Raw genomic sequence first — 24,577 nt, 5'->3', positions numbered from 1 at the left:
CAGTAATTCATCAGGCCCAAACAGCTATTGAATAGATGGATATAAACATATATTTTGAAATTGATGTTTATTGCGATGCACTCACACAGGTTTTTTAGAAACTTGACATTGCTGTTTAAAAACATAAATCGATCTTATGTAACTTCAATGGACCTAAGATAAATCGTGGGGTTTTGTCATCTGCAAACCATACCCATTAAATCTACTAGAAATAGATTGTCTTGAAATATTTCAATCTGTGTGTAATGAATTCATATAATAGTTTCATTTTCTGAAGTGAGTGACAGTAAACTTTTAACTTGTTTTACAATAGTCAACTTTTATATGCCTGAAAAGGTACGACAGGACATACCGTTTTATGAAACACTTGGGCAATTGCATTAAAATCCCAAAAATAACTGAAATCTGATAGTAATTCCCTCTGTGGGGATTAATAAAGTATGTTCATTAATTCATTCATTCATCCTGAACACACAGCCAAGATAATTCATGTTAAGAAAGAAAGACAGATAAGAAAACAAAGCTGCTGGCATGCTCAGGCCATCAGTATATTAGAAAATTTGTGTCATTCAATGAAGATTTGAGAAAAACCTTCAAGATTTGAAGATAATCAACTGGTTGAAAATCTCACCTAAACAATTAAAGTAGCTACTTTCTCAATAATGGAGAAGTCTTGAAATTGTCATAACCAAATATTGCTTTACTTCTAACTTAAGTAAGGCTGGTTGACATTTTGCCTTTCCAGTTTGTTATATATAATTCATAAACTCATGTGTTTTGATTTCGTTGGGTTACTACCAATATCTGCTGTGCTTTGTTTGTCAAAAGCCAATTACAAATATACTTGTAGAGAAAAAATATGTCTTCTATACTTATTTCTTTCTCGCTGCATGTACTCTCACCGATTTCTGCTCTCACGAGTAGCCGTTCTTTTAATAGCACCATCGCAGTTCCTAATAATTTTACTTCATGCATTACTGATGAAAAATTAGACCATTTGTATTCATGCTGAAGAACAAGAATAATCATAACACAAGCCAAGCTCCCCCTTTCAGTCTCTGGCTGACGTACCTCTTATCCATGAATTCTCATTCAGCTGAGGGAGTTGCTGCCTCGTCTGGTTTCTCTGTGTAACCCTTTCTATCTCTCGCTCTGTTCATCCCAGCATTACCATCCTGCCTCACTTGGCCATCCGTCTATCCTGGGCTAATTTTCTCCCTTCATCCAACATATTGGAACGGTCCTCCTCCTTGTTAAAAACCCCTCTGGGAACGTTCTCCAATTTTAATCCTGATAAATAGAAGAACAATAAAGGTTTTTTGTCCATTGCCAAATAAATAAAGCGTATGTAATAAAAGGGTAATATATAAATGAACAATAAAAAAGGCTGCAGAGCAGCCAATAAAACACTTCACTCAGACAAACTTACAGGCATAATGAAATGCATACAATATAATTTTACTTTTTATGTGTTTAAATGTTTCCTTGCTTTTTCTGTCTGTAACTGGATATCTGCCCTTTATGTGTCCGCCTGTCTGTTTGAGCACAAGTCAAGTCTTTGGCACCCCTAAGAGCATTCAAATTCTGCACTACGCTTCCTCCAGCAGCACAAGCATGTGGGCCAAACTGCAGTGATTTACAACAGCTCACAATCAAGACTCAATTTTACAGAGGCTGTTATTGCACTGTAAAATGGAGTGCAAGCTTTCAATCACTTACCTGGTGTTGTAAGATAAAGCTGGGTATGTAAATAAAGGACTGGAGTCAGTGCAGGAGGTAAATCTCCCAAGTGAAAGTGGCAGGGGTGTTGAGGGGCTGGACCTTCTGACAGGCACCGAGAGGCAACCACACACCCTCCACCTCTGCCCAAGGGATGAGAAATAGATCCGTATTCATGTCTGCCATTCAACGCGTCAAGATTCAAGCACTGTTTCCACCGACACTGACTGCAGATTTGCACAAACATGCTCATGCACACACATTGCCTTCTTCCGAGCTCTAGAAGCAAGCCCTGAGGAAGACACACACATAAATAGAGGTGCCCTGCCACTACCCTCAGAGACACTCCATCGCTGCTGTGCCAGAGAGCAGAACTGAGCTCCACCTGCCTGGGTATTACCATTAATTCCATTGCACAGTTCTGGCTAGATCCCCATCCAGCAAAGCCCTTAACTAAGGCAGGCTGGAGAGTGGTAAATCGGCAGTAGGGGGAATTCATGCACCGCTCTCTTCTGTCTGCCACTACCCTATTCTCTCTGATGTAGCACGGACAAGAGAATTCATAGCCCTTAAAGTCCATTTATTCAGAAATCCTTGGAATGCTGGGGCTCTGCTTCTTTCCAGGACAGTCATTTCTGCTAATAGCTGATCCACAAGACATCATTTCAGCCATTGCAAAGGAAGACACTTACTGTGACATGGTTTATTTTTATTTTTTTTTCTCTACCACCTTTTCCCTTTACCTTTGACTGGGACACAATAATAAAGATACAAACCTGCTTAGAATGGGGGGGGAAGCATTGTAGAATTTATTTGCACAATAACACGAAGTTTACAATATTATATTAAAAAATTAAAATTTCTAGTTTATGTTGCAGACGTGGTGTGAAAATACAATTCTATGCAAATTCTGAAACTGTAGAAATCATTTAAAGTGTTCAAATCTCCAAAGAGGTCTGGAGCATCATCTCTTGACCTAATCAAAGGTTCTGCGTAATAACTTTAAAATGCTGCGCCAAAGCAAGTAAAAAAGCCACTGTCATGTCCTGGCAACATGACTCATGAAATGCACTTTATTTATGATTTGCTTTTCTGTTTCAGTAGATATACTCCATCTTTTGGCATTCATTGGACATTCTCTGTAAGCCTTGTCTCATAATATAAACCTGAATTCTGATTCTGTCTGTCCACATCTTTCTATTCCCTCTTTTCTCCTTCTCCTCCTTCTCTGCTGCCAACCTCAACAGCCAGGGAGCAAAGGTGCACACACTAACAGTCACCTTCCTCTTCAAAAATATCTCAATCCTGTGATTAGGATTTCTTTATATGAAGTCACATGTGACACTCTGTTATTCAGAAATGTCAGAATTTTTGGAGAAAACTGTTCAGTGCAATATTATCTGGCTGTAGAGTGCTTTCCTTCTGCCAAACCCATCACTTCTGATAATGTGCTGGCTTTTAAACTTGTCTGGCTTAAAGGTTCTATGTGCTGACTTTTCAAAATTACAGCAGGGAATTGTTATTTGCTATTATTGAAGATACCCTATGAAATAATTGTGAAATAGTGTCACTTTTTATCTAAAGGATAAAAAAAGATATAACTTCACAGAGCCTGCCACTCAGTGTTTTTTCGAAGCCAGTCCTTTCCTTTGAATTCTTTAGCTCTAAAACATGAAACGACAGACCTTCTCTACAAAAGTGTTAGAGAGTGACAGAGTGTAATGTGGATCAGCAGGAGTCTGGCTTTTAGATTTCTCTTCAATGGAAACATCACCTTCTTCGTCTTAAAAGGCCGGAGATGTAGGAAGGGACAAGACCAGTGTTAACATTGCTTGGCTTGAGATAAAACAGGGCTTCAGATTGGTTGTGTTCTCTTGATTTTAGTTAAAGATGCCAGTGCCCTTGTTGTTTGGCAGCTAAAATCATTGTTAAATGCAATATATTTCATCTTTTAAAGCCTGTTAGGAAAATATCTTATGGTTTCTAAAAATAATTGCGTATTGGATGAATACTTCCACATTCAGGCAGAATCAACTGAATCAGAAAACACCAAATCTCGATATAACCACTAAAGAGAAGAGAGAAAACATTGCTCTTGCAAAAAGCCTTCAGTGCTTGATAAATACTTTACAGTTCACTTTACCAATCGCTTAGCGAGCTACTAAATCTTCTTACCTAAAATGTGTCACTTCAGTTCAGCAGCCTAACAAGGCAAATGTTCAGTAGTACCAGGAGGCTTTACACTGTATTGTTAAAGGCAATCAAATTAGAAATGAGACATGAAAAAAGGGTCTTAAAAGCAGGAAGCAGCTAGCTTCCAAGTGGAGAAATTATTGAACTTTATTTTACTTGTGTGTTAGAACTTTATTTCTAGTTCTAACACACTGTACTAGATCTAGAATCCAATAAAAAAGCTAAAAAATAAAGACAGGCAAGTTGAAAATAAAGATCAAACAAAGGTGTCATTAAAACACAGTCTACACACACATACACTGAGCACGTAAATCAAATTCAGTTTAGATCTTGACAGAAGAATGTTACGCTCATGTTACGTTTGTTAAAGTTGGAATCATCATACATCTTTATTTCATTGTGAATGTTTCTAGTTGAATAAGAGTCACTATTCTATATTAAGGTTCAAACAAAAGCCTACTGCCATTCCACAGCTTAATTAATTTGGTTTAAAGTAACTGTGTGAACTACAAGTCAACCACAGTTTTGGTAGCCACCAAAAGGCTTCTGCCAAAATGTCTGAGTGGAAAGCTGACCAGTTTTGGTTCTTTTTAGTCAGAAATGGACGAGTTCGTTTAAATTGGTTGAGATTAGTTTTTAAGGTTAGTACCCGTACTTGAATGTTCAACAAGTGTTTTAGGAACATGATTCCAGAAGCTTTATTAACCAGGTTTATCCATTCCAGAAGGTGTTTTTCTGTATGTTTGACTCACTGTCATTTTGGCATCCCCAAAATCAAGGTAAAGCTGAATTTGAAAATACTGTCAGGCACGGTGGTGGCAGCATCATGCCAGAGGTTCTGGTGCATTGCACAAAGTGGGGGACTGATGCAGGAGGAGGACTTTCTCCAAATATGTTCATGTCATGTTGAACACTGCCAACTCTGTTTGAATAGATAAAGGAAGCAAACATAAAGACCCTGGAATGGTTCTACCAAACTTTGTTGTCAACAGCCATGACAGGAAAAATGAAAAAGTTATCAGAAATTAGCCTCTGCATGATTAGATGTGATTTTGCCAACTGCTGTGGGACGGCCTTCCGAGGGTTTTCTTTACTAGGAATATTGCTTGTAATGGACTTGTCAAAAATGTACCATGAAGCCTGGCCTGACAAGAGCACTACAGTAGCATACATGTCATGTCTTACCACATCAGGACATTGTCACCCTTTCCCTCCCACCTCAGACCTCATTGATAGCCGCTGACAGCCACCATGTTTCCCCAAGCGTTGACACAGTGCATGCCGCGACACTTATCTCCACTCAGCTTTGTCCTGTCCCACTCCGTAGTGTCAAGACCGGGTTCTGGGGCTTTCAGCGTCAGATATATATGACTGACTGCTTTCAACGCAGGGGAAAGGCTAAGGGCAAAAAGGTGGGGATACAGGTGGAGAGAGAAAATAAGATAGCAGAGGAAGGAAGGAGTGCTCAGAGCCCTCCTGGCTGGTTTCACTTGCAGCAGCAACACTAAGAGGCTTGGCGTCGGCTTGAGTTATGCCTCCCACTGACACTTCAATCAGTCCACAGGCACCTTTGAAAGGTTGTGCCCCTTAGTCCTTTTCTAAAATTCATGCCCTGTGATGTATTTGTAGGTCTAACTGTCGCTGCTGTCCAAGCAGAGAACCTTTGATTTATTTATGCACTGGGCAATAGTAAGTAAATCTGTTCTTCTGTGGTGCAATAATGTGCTGCTTATAAAATAAGTGCTGGGAGTGTATGGATGTATGTCTCAGTGTAATAGGTGCTGCATGATCACATTCATCTGTTGGGGAAATAAATAGGAGAAAACTGATTTGTGTAAGTATTACTTTTTGCACATCAGGTTTCTACATTTCCATCATTCAGATTTTTTAAAATTATTTTTTTAGTTTCCTTAAAACATGAATGTATTTGCTTTGTTTCACATTTTGAGTTAATCTTGCATGGACTTTCAATAGAGCAATAGGCATGTGCCAAGATTACTCAAGGTATGATAACTCTTAGCAAAAATGTTATGGTTTAACGGTATCATGGTACTGTACAACACAATGTATATGCTGTAATTTAAACAGAAAAGTAATTATTCCTACTGCTGCTAAAGTAATACAATGCATTAATTATCAGTTATGATAATGTCATCTCCATTGTATCTGTGTCTTGGGCTTTTTGTTGATACAGAGAATTTAGCAAAATGTGGAATAAACAACTGCAAGAACTAGGTTTTCAAACATTTGTTGCTAATTATATTTTTGTCCATTGTGCTCTATTTCAGGCAAAAGCAAACTAAGAAGCTTATTACCTCATTAAGTCCTGACTGTAGTTCTAACTTGATAGGTGATGTTTTCACTAACCTAATTATTTTTGCAAAGCTGTATTTTTTTAATATACATTTGTACCTCTCATCCATACAAAAACATTTTATATGATTTTGTAGGGGGCTGCAAAGTGGTAGCACTGTTGCCTTGAAGCAAGAAGGTCCTGGGTTCGATTCCCGGCCCGGGGTCTTTCTGCTCGGAGTTTGCATGTTCTCCCTGGGCAGGCGTGGGTTCTCTCTAGGTTCTCCAGCTTCCTCCTACAGTCCAAAAATATGACTGTCAGGTTAATTGGTCTCTCTAAATTCTCCCTAGGTGTGAGTGTGTGTGTGCATGGTTGTGTGTCCTATCTGTTTCTGTGTTGGCGACCTGTCCAGGGTGTACCCCGCCTCTCACCCGGAACATTAGCTGGAGATAGACAACAGGACCCCTCCCAACACCACCAGGGACAAGGGTGTAAGACAATGGATGGATGGATGTTTTTGTAGTATGTATGTACAGTAGTAGATATCCAGAGAGGTAACACTTTATTTGACGGGTTGTGAATAAGACTGTCATGACACCGTCATAAAGATGACATAACACATGTGATAAACATGAGTAAGTCTTTATGAATATTTATGACTGTCGTCATAAAGTGTCATTCGGTAAATTATGACACTTTTAATAGAAAGTTGACATTATTCAAAATGTCTTATGTTATGACAACTTGACATTAACCAAGAAATCATAATCTGACATAAATTTGTTATTACTGATTAAACCTTAGCTTTAATAACATAAAGCTACATATTTTTTTAAAGTTTAATCATTAATATTTTTATAACAAAGTTATGTCAGATCTTGATTCTTTGGTTAATGTCAAGTTGTCATAACAAAGACATTTTGAATAATGTCAACTTTGTATTAAAAATGTCATTATTTACCAAATGACACTTTATGACAACAGTCATAAAAATTCATGAAGACTAACTCATGTTTATGACATGTGTTATGTCATGTTTATGACGGTGTCATGACAGTCTTATTCACACCCCATCAAATAAAGTGTTACCTCCAGAGATTTTTTTTTTTACCTCCAGAGATTATTAGTTTTTAACAATGATATATAGGCCTTTGCCCATTCTGACAAATGTAGTCTTGAAATATCCTCATGAAATTAATGACTGAAAGTTAACAGAGTAAACTGAAACTGCTACGCATATTTTACGAGAAGCCTAGCTGTATCTTTAGCCAGGCTTACAATTATTTTCTGTCAGTTTTTTTTTTTTATTGGAAACACTCCTACAATGTAGATTCAGTTCTTTTTGAAAGATCTATAGTAGTCTTCCTGGAGCCTAGGATTTTTTCCTTTTTTTTTTTTTGCTGACTTGTATTTGTGGGTTAATTAGTCAGACTACCTGCAGAGCTAGCAACCATGTCTATAGAAGTGTCATGGCATTTAAATTTTGCCAACTGTAGCTTAAAATGCATTGCTTTAGCAATCTTTACAGTAAGCAAGGGAAAACTGCAGTAGATGTCTTTGAGCCAGCTGCTCAGCAGTGCACATCAGGTAAGAGTTGGGGAGAGCTGTGCTCTTCTGTGCTCCAAATATTAAAAAAAAACAACTAAAAGCTATGGTAAGTCTGGAAGTTTTTTTGTAATCTCATAAAAACATTCTTAAATAACTGGAAAAGGACATAAAATGTTTGTAGTTTTAGAACCACAACTTTTTTAAAACCCAGTCGTACCATGATACCGCTAACCAGCCAATGTATATGTGCATCACTCTGCATTAATTAATTTATCTCTCCTTTTTTTCAGCCAAAGCTTGGTGCTGAATCTTGATGCTAATAATAATATGCGTTAATGTAATGATGTGCTTACCTTGAGTCAGGATGCTTTCTGCAGCTAAGTCACCTTGTTCAGCAGATTGGGCCATCCACAAAAACACCTCTATAATTGATCAAAATGAAATAATACTTTTTTTATGCACAGCAGAAATAACTGGAAACCTCCCCCTCCCCAAAAAACAACAACAAAAAAAACTTGTTATCTTATTTTCTCTGCAAAGCAACAACTTTGGTGAGATCCTGTATACGCTTATACATTCCTCTGACAGCAAAATCAAATATTTGGATCATACCTGTGACACTTCCCATGTCAGATCGACTTAGTAAATAGATTAGAATAAGTGGAAACGTCTCCAAATGGAGACCCAATGTGAATCAACAAAAGAGGTGACTGATAACATTGACATGACTAATCTCTTTTTTATTCTTATTTCTGCTCCCTGTTCCTTCTACCTCTCTGCCATTCTCTTTGTATCTGTGGGCCTTTTGTTTGATTAGCTTGTGGAGAATATCGTCCTGCTGCTCCCTCGTTCCTCCTCACCTCATCTCTCGGTTCTTTCTCCCCTCTCTGACTGTGGTTTTAATGCTTTTTCTCACCTCATGGATCCCCTACTCCCACTCTTCTTCTCTCTCCTCCTCCTCCACTTGTCTCAGATAAGTGTGTCCAGAGAAGTGTCAGCTATAAATCACATTTCACCGTGTAGCCTTCTCAGATACCAGCAAGATAAAGGTAGCCATAAATAAGTCCATATCATATACAAGTTACTGCTTTGCTTTTAAACCTAACAGAACCACAAATAACCCAGGGGATAATAAAATAAGGAAGGGAGAAAACAAGATTTAGCCCTGCAATGGGGGCTAAAGGAAAACATGCGTCCCTCCATAAAGCATTTCTGCAGTTGTCTGAAATTAGCAGAGAAGACGGGGGGTTGTATAATCATCAGGAGTGCTTGAAGATTGATTCAGGCTATTCTGAACAAGATAGCTGAGGATTTTGGTTCTCTGTAACCAGAGCAACCAGAATACAATGCCATCCGTTTTAAATCTGAGTCATTCCTTCTATCCTTTTATGCTTTTCTTTTTTTACTGTTCTCCTTTTTTCAATTTCCTTCTTTTTTGGTTGTCTTTTTTATTCTGCTCTCCTTCTGTCTTCATCGCTCTGCCCTCCTACCCCTTCTCATTCTCACCACTACAAAAAAGGAGAGGGTGTTGGACAGAGATGGAGGGAAGGCAGGAGAGAAACACGGGGAGAGACTGTGAGTGAAAGTGATACAAAGTGGGAGGGGAAGATGGGTGGAGGCAAGAAGCTACACAGAAACGTTGGGGGTAGAAAGAGTGAAAATGAGAGTTTCTTGTCTTGTCTCCCAGCTCCAGTCAGCCGGTCAGTAATTCAAGTCTATTCCTTAGACAGAGGCTTTTTTTCTCCTGCTCCTCCCCTACCCCTGGTTGTGCTGTTTCTTTCTGGCTTGACTGTCACCTCAGTTGGGTATCAAAACCTCCGCTTTGGAAGCAAAACAAACAACTGTTACCAAAAAATGAAGCAGAAAATGTAGCTTGCCGTCATGTCCAGACAGGAACTATGCAAACAATTTGCCGTTACGTCTTGGGACTGTGTAAAAAAAAAAATTTAAAAAAAATGGAGGTGCAAGATAGCTGTGTGTAATTAGCTTGTGTGTTTTCCCCCTATCACTGTCAGGCCAGATTAGCCTTCTCCATGCTTAGGAGATTTGTCAGAGTACCTATCTCTTTATTCCCCCAATGGTTTTCTGCTTATTTATATAAAGTAGTGGCTCTGCTCCTGCAAGGTAGCCGAATACAAACTAATAGTTTTGCATATGTATAGTGCTTTGCAAAAGTATTAATATAACTTAAACTTTTTCTCATTTTTTAATTTTATGACCACAAACATTCAGAGGAGTGTGACCTGCATTTGTATTCAGACTTTGGAGCAAAACAATCAACTGCAATAAGATCTTTAAGTCTATTTGGGCATGTTTCAACTATTTTTGCACATTGAGAGATACATTTTGTCAATTTTATTTGCAAAATACCCTGAGTTCAGTCAGATTGAATGGACATTGTTTATAACAATATATTTTCTGGTCTTGCTATTTGATTTAGGTCTGGTCTTTGAGCAAGCCTTTCTTAAACATGAATGTACTTAGATCTAATGTACTCCATTGTAACTGCGGTACTATGTTCTGGGTCCTTGTGCTGCTTGAAGATTAATCTCTACCACTGTCTCAAATCTTCTCCAGCTTTTGAAAGGGTTTCTTCGTGGAACATTCTGCGTCTGACTCAATTGATCTTCAACTCTATTCAGAATCCCTGCACACGCTTGTGGCACCCGAGTGGAGTACCCAATATGAACTAGCAGGGATTGTGAACAGAGTTCCAACAACCAATAAAAGTTCCAATAATTTATTTTAAAAACAGGAAATCAAAAGAAAGAGGAGGCGCAGGCAGTCCTTGTCAAACAAGTCAAAACGAGTCTATAAAATAGATGCTTAGCTCCAGCCTCTGATGAACCTCAGCCGCACCCTGGTCCCGACGGCTCCTCCAGCCGGCCACACGCTTCTTAACGGCGACCAGTCGAGTAACCCGCGGCCTCCAACAGCAACCCGACGGATGGCGCTTCCTGGCAACCCGTCCTCTCGTCGCTAGTTCCTGAGCCTGCTCGTGCCGTCCTCCACAAAAAACAGCCCAAGTCCGTCTGCCTCTTCCCTGTAGATGTCTCACCATCGATGATTTTATCCCAGTCCCAGTCTGCACGCTGCTTAATCAGAATGCGGAACACCTGTGCTGATGCAGTGGGCGTCTCCGGGTGCGCGTGGCACGTGACCTCAAAAACATGCAACACAACAATAAACACTTCAAAACATAACAACAATCCTAAGCAACAAATATAGAAAACATAACTTGAACTCAAAAGGAAAAACGAGGCCACATTACCACACGCTAAGCAAAGACGTTCCCACAGTATGATGCTAAGTCCACCATGTTTTATCATCTTTTCAGGGTAGTCTGGCATCATCTGCTCCAGAAATAGCATTTTCAACACGTTTGCAAAGCACTATATATGCATGTGTATGGATGTATTGCGACAGAGTTCAACTTAAATGAGCTTAATTTGTTTTTCTTAGAGCAGAAACAGTAGAGAAATATTGCACCAATTCCCATTAGCAGGCCAGCAGGCTGCACTGTTTGATTCCAGCTGGTATCTGGGAGGGGGTTGTCAGTTTGTTTGTTTGTGCCCACCATGTGCTGTATCTGAATCTGAGCTGACCCTTTGACCGCGGCGGGTGGATGACTATGTGAATATGTTAATGATGGCCGCTCTTGCAGACATACGAGATACCGGGGCCAAGCCTGTGATGGTCTACATCCACGGAGGGTCCTACATGGAGGGAACTGGCAACATGATTGATGGGAGCGTCCTGGCCAGCTATGGAAACGTCATCGTTATCACTCTCAACTATCGGGTCGGCGTCCTCGGTAAGCATACTTTCTTCTGTTTTTCTCTGTCTTACCTTGTCCTTCAAGGGCATTTTTCTGGGGCATCTTTATAGGGCATCTGGGTGTAATGAGCGCTGCTGATTGCCTCACACACTCTAAATGAGGCCTAATGAAAAACACAAGCGCAACTGTAAAATATGGACTGTCCTTTATGCTCCGTGTTGATGTGTATGCAGTCTGGTTGTGGATCAAATTGCTGTAATTGAGTCGGCTGAGTGTGGGCTTGTTGTTGTGGCTGGGATTTGGGATAAATTAGGAAATTATTGTAATGAGACTGAGAAATGATGAGATGGGTGTGATGCAGGGGAGACAGAAGAGAGGAAAAGGGTTTGTTAGCGGTAAAAGGGGATCTTCCTGAGTTGCAGTTGGTTGCAGACAAACTCACACCAATGAATCCCCTTTCAGACACTTGTGTGTGCGCCCCTGCGTGTGTGTAGGGGTGTGTGTGTCTGTGTGGTCTGAGGAGGGCAGAGAGAAAAAAAGAGAGAGAGAGACAGTGAAAGAGTGACTGAGAGCTCCATGGAAACAGCTAAAGCAGCACAAAATGGAGTTTGTTAGTGCACAACCCAAGCTTTGTACCTTTTCCATCCATCTCTGGGACAGAATTGATCTCCATCCACATATATTTTTCACATTTAAAGTGGTTATAGACAAACCGTTTGAATGGAAAATCAAATCTCCCTGCTGTTTGCTTGTTGAAATATTGCCTCAGATTTTACCTAATTTGTTGCTGGCTGTAAATATAAAGTGTGTCGGTTGTCACCACGTTCTCTTTAAATAGATGGGAAGTCTTGTAAGAACACCAAAGCGCCTATTTGTTTGTCTATTTTTCAGTACTGTCACATTTTCTGGGGGTTTCCCAGTTACTCAGACTTTACAGCAAATAAATGATGTACCTCATCATCATGCTAAAAGGAATAGTGTGAAATTATTGAAGCAATGTTTTTATGAAACATTATAATCAGATATTATTTACTTCAAACAGATAACTCTCATAGCATCTTCACTGATTATAAATTATTTGGGAAACTTTTACAGTCAAAAGAAATTCAGTCTCAATTTGTGTTTTGTGAATTATGCAAAAACCGTTATGTAAACATCATCACAGTTGCATTCACCCCTAAGCTGTAATGATGTAGATAAGTTGGTAAATGATTTTCAGTCTAAAGTTACAGATATTATTGATTCCATTGCCCCAATTAAAATGAAGGTTGTGTCTGATAAAAAGAAATCTCCATGGAGATATACACAAACAGTTAGATCTGCAAGACAACTCTGCCGTAGGGCAGAACGAAAATGGCGTAAAACTCAACTCCACGTTCATTGTGACATATATAAGGAAAGACTACGTAACTATCATTTAACACTAAAACATGCAAGAGAGGCTTTCTTTGCAGATGTCATAAACAAAAACATTAATAATGTTCGAGCTTTATTTGCAACAGTTGACAGAATCACAAACCCTCCTGTGACGTTACCGCCTGAATTCCAATGTATTGCCGCCTGCAACCAGTTTTCCAGCTTCTTTTCAGAGAAAATTAAAAAAATCAGAGGATTAATCTGTACATCCACTATAAAGTCAGTACCAATGCTGTGCCCAAACAAAACAAATACAGGAAAAATGACCCAATTTCAACTACTTAATTATAAAACCTTAGAGGAAATTATAAGTCAACTAAGCTCCAGTTCCTGCTGTCTGGATGTTTTACCCACACATTTCTTTAAGAAAGTCCTGCCTGTTATTGCTGCTGATCTGATCCAAATAGTAAACTCATCGCTCTCATCGGGCGTTTTCCCCCAGGCTCTGAAAACAGCAGTAATCAAACCACTTATAAAAAAGAACAATCTGGACAAATCACTAATGCAGAATTACAGGCCGATCTCCAACCTCCCATTCATCAGCAAAGTTATTGAAAAAGCTGTGTGTAAACAATTAACTAGCTTCCTAACGATAACCAACCTCTTTGACTCCTTCCAGTCTGGTTTTCGTGCTCACCACAGCACAGAGACCGCCCTTGTGAAAGTGTTCAATGACATCCATATAAATACGGACTGTGGCAGAACCACAGTGCTGGTTCTGTTGGACCTCAGTGCAGCTTTTGACACTGTTGACCATGACATATTACTGAATCGACTGGAGAGTTGGGTCGGACTCTCCGGTCCAGTGCTAAACTGGTTTAAATCCTACATAAAGAACAGGGATTTCTTTGTTTCAATTGAAAACTTTTCATCAAAGAGGTCAAAGGTCACATGTGGGGTACCCCAAGGTTCAATCCTAGGACCCCTTTTATTCAATATTTATATGCTTCCACTAGCTCAGGTTATAACAGGAAATAATATTAGCTACCATAACTATGCAGATGACACACAGCTCTACATTACGATGTCGCCAGGTGACTCAGAGCCCATCCAATCACTGAACAGATGCTTAGAACAGATAAATGTGTGGATGTGCCAAAACTTTCTCCAGTTGAACAGAAACAAAACTGAAGTTATTATTTTTGGACCTAAAGAGGAACGATCTAGAGTCAATGCACAGCTTCAGTTATTACAACTGAAAACCAGCGATCAGCCCGAAACCTGGGAGTAGTGATGGACTCTGACCTGAACCTCCAGAGCCACATAAAGACAGTTACAAAGTCGGCCTTCTATCACCTGACGAACATTTCCAGGATTAAAGGACTAATGTCTCAGCCAGATCTAGAGAAACTCATCCATGCGTTCATCTTCAGTCGTATTGATTATTGCAACAGCGTCTTCACAGGTCTGTCCAACAAATCAATCAAACAGCTGCAGCTGATCCAGAATGCTGCTGCTCGCGTTCTCACTAAAACCAGGAAGATAGAGCACATAACACCAGTTTTAAAGTCCCTACACTGGCTCCCTGTAGCTCAAAGAATAGACTTTAAAATACTGTTGTTAGTTTATAAATCACTGAACGGCTCAGCACCACAATACATTAAAGATCTGCTTTTATTGTATCAACCTTCCAGACCTCTCAGGTCTTCCGGTTCTGGTCTGCTCTGCATCCCCAGAACCAGAACCAAACGAGGAGAAGCAGCTTTCAGCATCTATGCACCACAAATTTGGAACAACCTTCCAGAAAACTGTAAAACAGCTGAAACACTGACTTCTTTTAAATCTCAACTAAAAACCCACCTGTTTAGAATTGTATTTGAAATGTAATCAATTACAAATTTATTGATGGAACTTGACTTAATGCTTTGTTTTGATTATTGATTCTATATTGCATTGTGTTTCTGTGTTTGTAATGATGTAAAGCACTTTGAAATGCCTTGCTGCTGAAATGTGCTATACAAATAAAATTTGATTGATTGATTGATTGATTGATTGATTGATTGATTGATTGATTGATTGATTGATTGATTGATTGATTGATTGATTGATTGATTGATTGATTGGGCGATTATGCACAGAGAAGCAATGACTTTGAACAGGTGATGGAGATAAGAGGTGGTCCACCCTCAAGAATATTCCTGTGAAATAACTACTTTGAAAAGAAGAAGTCCCTGATTAAAAAAAAAAAAAGTGACCTCCATGAAAGTATAAATGTCATTAGTGGCCTTGGAAAGCTACACAGGCTTTACCTGTTTGATTATGTAAATTGTACTAAAAAGCATAAACTACACCTAACCAAGAATCTGTATAATGTTTGCTATGGTGGTAAAAGAAACCATAATGTGAAATTTAATAGAGTGCATAACATAAGCAGATTTAACACGATCAGTGACATTAAAAGTTGCAATATGAAGACTCACTTTTTACTGTTGGGCTTATGAATTAAGGTCATGGGTAAGGAGCAGCACTATAACAAATGCATCACAGAATTTAATGTTGCTCTGTTCATTTTTCTATAGAAACCCCACAAACTAAACCAGCTGTCATCCTATGTGCTTATTGCTTCGCCTCATTACACTTTGCAAAGCAACAAAATATACTGCATACCCTACAAATCTGCAAATCACAGGATATCAGCTGAACCACTGTGAATTAATTATTAATTACGAACTATATACAATCTTAAATAACTTTGCGATCCCTAACTAAGACACTCTGAACTCAGCAACCTGGATGGTAGCCAAGCTCTTGATCTAAGCGTTCCTACACAATCTTGAAGAATCTGGAATATTCTGGATTTCTTTTTCTTTCAGTTTGAGTCTGTTACAAGATGGAAGAGTGATACGTAATCTGGTGTATTGCTTATTATATTGTATAAAAGACAAATATGAATTTCAAAATTAGATTTTTATACATGTAGTATTTCTATATTATTATCTACAGTTGTATGTCACACATTTTATAGTTTATATTCTTTTTAAAAGCATTGTAAAAAAAATCACAACTCCTTCAACCTTTTTTGTATTATAAGCTTGTCTGATTTAACAAGTAATCACTTCATTTATAGTTTGATTTGGTACAAGTATACTGCTCAAAAAAATAAAGGGAACACTTTAAGTGTTAAACACCTGTTTAAGTGTTCCCTTTATTTTTTTGAGCAGTGTATAATTCTGTAAAAAAAAAAAAGGAAAAAACTGGAATCATTATCATTTTAAATATTTGCAATCAAAATCATAGTTGCTGACTTCTGTAAGAGAAAACAGACAATGTTAATGTATACCTTTTGTCTTAGGGTCTTACACTATTGTTCAAAATACTCATGCTTTATTTTTTAGTCATAATATACACAGAAATAAGGAATAGGCTCGTCTGTTTTTGACAAAAGATAATTACAATTGTAACAATCATTTCTTTAAAGGGTCAGCAGTCTCTGAACCAACACATAAACCTTTCATCTGTAACAATTTATTTTCTGAAAACAAGCTGAGATATGAGATACCTCTACTTTTTCTGTTCAAAGAGCAGACTCCCTCAGCCTTCAGCACAGAGGGCTGTACATGTGAGTAGCAGGAGGGTGACGGAGGAGTGCTGCTTTATCCTTCAGGACATTGAGATGATTGCTGTGGGTGAATTACAGAAGCACAGCTACATTCATCCTGAGACTCTCTTTTTGATGGAGATGAGAGCGCTACGGCCTATCGATTTTGTCATCAGGACTCCTCGCCTTGAATACGCTGTGTTTTCCTCTGTCATTTTTGTGGAATATCCTTTTGAGCGTTGTAATCAGCCTTCAGGGTGGGAAGGTAGTCAGGCTGAGCATGCTGCCTCCTGCTCCTGCCACTGCTTTAAAGCTGAGCACATAAGCCTAATACAGATTCATGACCATATTTCTTTCATGGCACTTCAATTATGAGTCAGATGTTTCCTCTCCCGCCGCCACGTTTCACCAAATGTCATTCTACAAGCCTGCGCACCCTGCCGACAAACACCACATACAAATTCTAGCAGCACGCCCGCACAGGCACACACGCTACGTCTCACATCATCTAACACACTACAGACACAGTCAGTGAGACGAAACAAGAACAAGCCATGCACAGACACACACAAACGCACACTGTTTGCACGCACAAAAACAGACGCGTTCGCAGGCACAAATACAGTTTACAAAGCAGCTCTTGTGGCAAGCTCCCCAACCGCTATTCTGACCAATGAGTGAAGGCGAAGTGATGCATGTAGTTGAGTGATAATGTCCACTGCTGTAGCATGGTCAGATAATCTCCCCACGGTAAAGCATTAAAGCTTTATTACAGGCACGCTCATATAAACCAAATAAAACCGAGGCCAGAGAGAAATAAGACCATGATGGGCCAATTAACACTAAGCTGTGTGAAGATATTTAGTCATGAAAACTGCAACAGCATGAGAAACAGGGATTTCATCTTTTTGGCTTTGTATGTATAAGGTGCGCCTGCACTTTTAGAGATAATCTACATCAAACAGAATTAGGTAAGCTTGATGAAGTGTTTGTTTTGAACGCAAGCGTAATATCAGGTCATCTGAAATCTAGATTAATGTAATTCCTTAAGCTTTACTTCATTTTATTACATGTCAGTGGATTCTGCACAGAGGACGTGATTTAACCAAGAAAACGGACTAAATCCGTGAATAGATAAATATCACAGTATGACAGTGTATTTAATTAGGCGTCTTCAAGGAAAAAGGAAACAGCAGAGCAGAGAAGATGATGGGTTTTAGTCAAAGCATCTCAAACCAGACATTCTGACATTATTATAGCTCTCACACCATCGCCTTGCAATCTGGTTGTCTTATTAATAATGCAGCAAACACCTTTGAAATCCACATAACATACTGAATATTTAACACAACTCACAGAAACAATAGATCTAAAGCCATCCGATCGACCCTCCCTTACAAGCTTGTTAAAGAGTTATAAGGTGGAGACTAAAAAATTGACTTTTTATCAGCAAAAGCAAACACTGGTAAACATAATTATTGCATGTATTTCGGTGTCTTGCAGCTGTTTCAGATTACTTTCACTATTTTTTTTGGTAACATTTAGCCAATATATTTGGGGAGCCTCTTGCTCACATGGAGCAAAATTATAGATATTTTTTTTCTCTGTTATAAATATAGATTAAAGCTTTGTTGGGTGCTTTGCTATGGATTCAACTGCAGACTTATCACACATGCACAGAGTTCTGTTTTTTCTTTTTTTTTTCCCAGGCACAAGGAAGGTGGTCACGTTTGTTAGGAAGTTAGGTGGTGCTAAACACAATGCCATCTATTTGAGGCATTCAAAGACTTGATACAAGAGAACAGGGAACAACAACCCTGAACACATATTCTCATTGTACAATGACCCAATCAAAATTCAGATGTAATTAAAAATATTGATCTTCATACAGTCTGACTGATCTCTTGCTCGTTTGTGCAAAATGATTTTAAAAATGGTCTCAAGATATACAAATCTGAGTCAGGTGTTATCTCAAAGACTTGAGCAGGAAAGATGGTTGTACAAACCATCTTTCCAAACCAAATGTAGCAACCCCTTTGTTGCTGCCATTCAATTTTTGTATTTGGAGGACTTTTTAGCTCAGGTGCTGCAAGTTTAAATAACTATTGCTCAGCGTGTTGCGCAGCATTGCTTTAGATTAAGATATACTGTAAATCCAATTTTGGAGGAGATTTAAAATGAGCCGTAAGGCATCAGCAGCGGGAAAACAAACATATTTGGAAAGAAAGTTAATTTTAAGTAAAATCCTTAGAAAAGCTGAATATTATGGTAAGACATGCAGACACTTTTCAAGGAATCTGATCTGTTGAATCTTCATGTTCCAATTAAACAGGAGACTTGGAAGTTTCTATGGGAGCTCCATCAGCCCCTCCTTCCTGCAGCTCTTCGCCCCTGTGCTGCTGTAATGGTAATTATTGCTTCAAAGGATGGACTGGAATTTTCTCGTAGCCCCGTTTGCAAACTTTCATATTTCAACCTGTTAAGATGAATGAGAATTCATTTCAGATCTTATCTTTAATTAGTTATTGACCTATCGCAGAATGATTATCACCGGATGAATTATCGAGTGTAGAGTTTTACACCATTCAGAGTGTCCTCTTACTACTTGTCGAACTGCGCTTGGGTCAGGGCCCCGAGGTGGAGGGTTTGTTTACCAAAGACAAACAGTGTTTGGATTTCTGCTCATTGATCTGTGTGTGTATATATATGTGTGGATATGAGATTGTGTTTCTGTGTGTGCGTATGAGAGAAAAAGAGGGAAAGGAAAAAAAAGAGAAGACATTGCGAGTATGCGTGTGTTTGGTCACATGCACTGGATGCACGTGTGCACGAGCCTCATTGCAGCTCTCTTCTAATGATGTGTAATGAGTCCCAGTCAGGGGGGAGTATCTTGTATCACTGCTCTTTACAAATATAATTACTCACTGGCTCTCCAGAGCATGTCAATTTTTCAGTCCATTGGGGGGAAGGGGTAAAAACTTGGAGGTGGTGTGTGTGTGGGAGTATGTGGGAGGTTGGAGGTGTTGGCGCTTAATTACTAGATTCCAAATGCATTAGAAATTAACAAAAGCTGTCTGACTTGCCAAAAGCCAAGGTGAGACTCTTCAATGCAGCCAAGTGCTGTAAATAGGAGAATGGTCAAGTACAGGGCATACTTGTAGAGTACATCCACCTCTAACGGGGATTATTTTATGACCTTTGATGTTTATCTGTCATGTCTCGCTGATCGCAGCCTTTTTATGGACAAGCCATCCACAGTGTGGACTGTCACCTCAGTCCACTCAAAGTTATTCAACCCCTCCAAAGAAGTACTTTCCAGAACAAATGTAAATAACCTGCTGTATGGATGAAACCGTGAAAGCAGCTGTGCAGGTGGCTACATTTCCTGTTGTTTAGTATGATTCCAGCTTCTCCCTTTGTTACGTTCCGCTCTTTGCAATTGTGACTGTCAGTAATTCAGGCAGGGATTTGGGGAGCAGAGGATATTTGCTATGTGTGAACAATAATGTGGAGCAAAATGTAGTCTACCACCCAAGTTGGTGGAGTTGTTTTCACTAGCGAATGACAGCGCAGCTCCTCTGAGAGTTGAGCAGCGAGCAGTGTGCTTCTGGCCTCCTGACCCCAGCACTGTAGTCTGCTGTAAAATCTTCCAGGCTGAGCTATGAAAGCATTTGCTCCCATTTTTGCTGCCTCATTGGCGTTTTTAAATGATAGATTTTATTCTCACTGCAGTGGAATTTAAGGATACCATCTAGTACAGTCATTTTTTTCCTTGCCAATAGAAGTCCATGTATATTTAGAGCACAGCTGGGCAATGAAGTATGGATTTCCTCAGTAGGACTTAACACAAATTGTTTGAAAAGCTCACCAAAGAAATATAGCAAATTCTGCTTTGCATCACAGGGGGAACAAGAATCTATCTGATGAGCAGACATCAGTAAATGCTATGGCAGACTTGCAGCATTGCAGCAGAGATTTTAAAGCATCTGAGTTGCGATGGGCTCTATGATGTACTGTGAATACATCTTAATCGCAATGACAATCAGTTATCATCACAGTATCCAGATTTGTGACCAAGATTGTAAAGATGTGGAAGTGTGGAGACATTGTGATTATAAAAATGAAGTAGTGTATTAATGTGTGTTGTTCACCACCACCGCATTATCCGACAATGATGCTGCTGTTTATTTTTTAGTAATGCTGTTTAGGCCAAAATGAGCTACATCCATATCACAAAGGGTTGTTTCAAATGTAATAATTGTTTTTTCGTTTATTTTATATGCAAAAAGAGTCCACACCAGTAGATTGCCAGCCTTTACGTGGGTTATAGTGGCCACAATGCTAAAATGCCCACAGGATATTAGAAATTCACATGAGACAAAAGGTTGAATTAAGTGTTTTCTTGCTTCTGCTATTGTTGTTTCTATATTTACCAATCAGATTGTAAGCTTACATTATAATATCACAACCCTGGGTTCAACCTTATTTATGTGACTCTGATAAACTCCAAGTCATGACCCAAGCTTCTTTAAATGGCAAACTGTGATCTTCTTCAGAAATGTAGCTCCGTTTCAAATCTGTTTACATTTTTCTTGGAAGTATTTACCATATTTTTGCTTTCTTTCAAAATTTGCCAGTCATATAGTGACTAAATGCCATATTCTGCTGCATGCAGTTTGATTTCAAGTTTTCAATTTCACTATTGCTGAGTGAAAATATTAACTTTCCTCCTCTGGTTTTCACTGGAATGATGGCGATGCTATGGGCAAAACTGCAAGTGTCTGACTCTGTGGTTGACTGGCAGGATGGGGCTCATCAGATATCTCTATATGTCTGCTTGGCGACCATTTTTGGCAGAAGGAGCAGATGATGCAGCAGGAAACATGGGTGGAACTTGAAAATCATCTTAATGGAATTCATCGACTGGATCTTTGATATTGAAACCCAGCCATTCCAGCCCGCCCTGATCCTCTTCTAAAACCACTTCTGTGTTTCACTGTTGCCAATTTTTTGTCCCCTGAAATTCCGCCCGAATTCTCACGTAGAGATAAAATGTTTTCCTGACGCTATCGAGAATAAGAACTTACCTCCGAAGGAACAATTACACCAAATAATGTAAACGAAAGAGAGAAATGAACAGAAAAAACACAAATGTTTGTACCAAAAAGAACATCGATGAGTTCCTTTATGCCTCGTGTGATCTCACCAGTCTCGTGCTCAGAGAGTTTTGTTTTTTTGGGAGATTAAATTTTGCTGCAAGTAGTTAACCACTTATAAAAACGCAGCAAGACTAATAGAACAACAAGTGACAAACTACATATGACATGAGTTTGACTGATTTTGCAGAAACATCTGGCTACGGCCTTGTAGATTTCTACAACCTTGGATTTTGTGTACTATTGTGTAAACAAGCAACTATTAAAATCAGTCTTTACTGTATTGTTCTCCTTCAAATTGTATTGCAATCCCTTCCTGCTTTTCTAGGGTTGCTATGTCAGTGATATTAATAAGAAAAACCAATCACACTAAATACACAATGTATTTTACTAAGTAAATCAAATATTTGAAATGACAATCTGACTTACTGCAAAGGAACAGTCCATCTGACCACACCATTCCAGTCAAGGCTTAACCAACTTAAAACAAACTCTTTCCATAAATTATGTATCCTTCTGTGCATGTTCCAGGTTTAGGTCATTTTGTTTATTGACTGATATATGAGTGCAGCGCAATACAAATTCTTAAAAGTAGGCAAAAAGGGAGGGGAAAGCAAAAGTTGAGTGAGTTTTCTTGGTCTTTTTTTCATCAGTAGCAAAGCTGGAATGGATATTTACTTGTTTCCATTGCCATTTGGATAAATTCATCCAAATTAAGAAGAGAACAAAACATTTATTCATCCTATTAATGTCAGGGAGTGAGGGATTGAAGTAATGGTTTTTCATGCTCCAGTCTGCGGCAGCTCCTTGATGTCTCTCTCTCACAAATCACAGCCAGGAAATTAACTCTTAGGCTGTTCTTGCAAGACACACTGTTACAAACGTCTGGCTCTTCAAGACTGGGCCAAGAAGGGGCCAATTGTTTCTCACTGCTCGGCTTTTTACTGTCCCCAAGAAGATGTTTCTTGTCTGTAGCATAAAACCCAAGCACGGTATTGATTATGCATGAAGGAGAAAGGTGCTAAGTGGCACAGGAAAATGAGGGAACATCTGCAACCAGACAGGTTTTTCACAGCAGGATGCACAGTTTTCTTTTTGTCTCACAGTTTTATGAGAAAGTCCCACTAAACATTGACAGTTATAATATTATGGGCTTTAGATGAATTGTGTATCATTTGTGCTTTGTTGAAATCTAAGTTTAAGCACAGCAGGTGGTGACTGGCAAAACCTTGGTGATATTTTAGATGTTTCAGTTTGGTGAGTCACTTAAGCTGCTTCTCTGTGTGAAAATCTGTCTGTATTGTGGCACTTTATGTTTTTAATGTGCAACCTTTTAGTCTTAGGTAATGCAGTGAAAAATGTACACCAATATCCACTCAAATGGGCTTTATTTAGGAGGAGAAAAAAATGAAACAAGGAATAAAATACACGTCATCCTAAACTAAAATTATGTAATTCAGGTGTTTCACACTGGCTGGCACAAAACGGTAACTCCAACAAAACTTCAGAAAGACGTGCTGCGAAATCACGCTCATTCTGCACCAAATGTGCTCCTGCTGCTGCTGACAATTACACCCCCACCCCCCACTGAACAGCTCTGTGATTGTAGACGGCATGTTCACCGGTCCATTGTTGAAAAGTTGTTCCTTGGAGTTCACAGTAATGTACATCACAGGCCAATCAAGGAATGCATTCTGCTGCCAGTCAAATTGCTAGCATACAATACACAGTTTACTACATCTTGTACAACCCCATAAGTGTTTGTGAAAAACAGGCAAGAGCCGCGCAGGATCTGCTAATGGAGATGAATGTGGCTGGGGCGAACTGGGGCAGAACCGTCTAAAGCTGCACCCATGGAGGAGTGAACTTATACTGTAGCTTTCTTGCAATAATTAGACCCTAAAATCAGACAGAGGAATATAAAATGGAGCTTTATACCTGTTGTAGGTGTGCAGTGTATGTCGTCTAAAATTGATCCATTAGATTATAACAATTTTTTTGCATTAAATTAGTCAACAGTTACCGTTATGTCCTTTGTTTTATAGGAAGTAATCAAAGTATAGTAGGCTATATCGCCGTTTAATACAAGCAGCTTTTAATTAGTGTGTAGTGTAGTAATTGTCTTGTAAGAAAAATCCAAGCAAATATTCAAATGGAAAATTGATTTTTTTAAAAGTGCTTTTGTTTCAGAATAATGCTGAAAGGATTTGTTTTTTCATGGGGAAATTTTTTTTTTAATAAAATAAATTTACAATAATTTTATTATAAAAACTAATAGACTGGAGCACTTGTCTCCAGTCGCATGGGTTGTTCACGTTCAGCTGAATTGTCATTTAAATCTTGGCTGGAGGCTTTCTTTGCACAACAGGAGGCAACTCACAATATGAGACCGCTTCACAGGCAGGAGGTGAGATCTTAACATTTTTGGTTTACATAAAAAATCCCTTCTTTTCCACACATAGATTAATGGCTTTATAAATCGCAAACTCTGTTATAAGGACTCTAATCAGTGTAAAACATTGCAGCCAATATTTGCTCATTGTGGTATGTAATTTGACCATTTAAAATGGTCATAATGCCCAGAAAGCATCAAACTTTTCACAAATAGAACAAAGATTTGAGAAAATGTAATAGAAAAAAAAAAAAAACATTCTGCCAGCAAGTCATTTGTACCTTGTCTGTCATTGGGTGTTTTTTTCAACAGAGTTGCATTTCCTCACAAATGGCAGGGCAACAACACAAACATTTCCTCTTCGACTTCAAAATCAGAGTCTCAAACATATATAAATGCGTCAAGCTTAAAGAACTGAAATTCAGGGCTCCTTTTAATAGCTTACACTTATTTCACCAATCAAAGTTTCGTGTTGACAGCCACTGAATGGAGCTTTCCAAGGCAGATTTTCCTTGAATGAAAAGCACTGTGGCATTGTTATATC

At 38.9% G+C, this 24,577-nt stretch overlaps 1 protein-coding gene across 2 annotated transcripts in view; it reads left to right on the top strand.

Moving 5' to 3' along the window:
- The window catches only part of nlgn3a (neuroligin 3a), a 174,124-nt gene that overhangs the window by 56,066 nt on the left and 93,481 nt on the right, over positions 1 to 24,577 (top strand). For both annotated transcript variants that reach the window (XM_028009159.1, XM_028009161.1), the window contains one exon: positions 11,418 to 11,567. In XM_028009159.1, coding sequence (XP_027864960.1) covers positions 11,418 to 11,567 — 150 coding nt within the window. The remainder of the gene's footprint in view (positions 1 to 11,417; positions 11,568 to 24,577) is intronic.

Source organism: Xiphophorus couchianus, chromosome 23, assembly GCF_001444195.1.
Source record: "Xiphophorus couchianus chromosome 23, X_couchianus-1.0, whole genome shotgun sequence".
In the NCBI taxonomy this organism is placed as follows: Eukaryota; Metazoa; Chordata; class Actinopteri; order Cyprinodontiformes; family Poeciliidae; genus Xiphophorus; species Xiphophorus couchianus.
The sequence above is the reverse complement of the archived record's forward strand: the minus strand, read 5'-3'. Positions and strand labels throughout refer to the sequence as shown.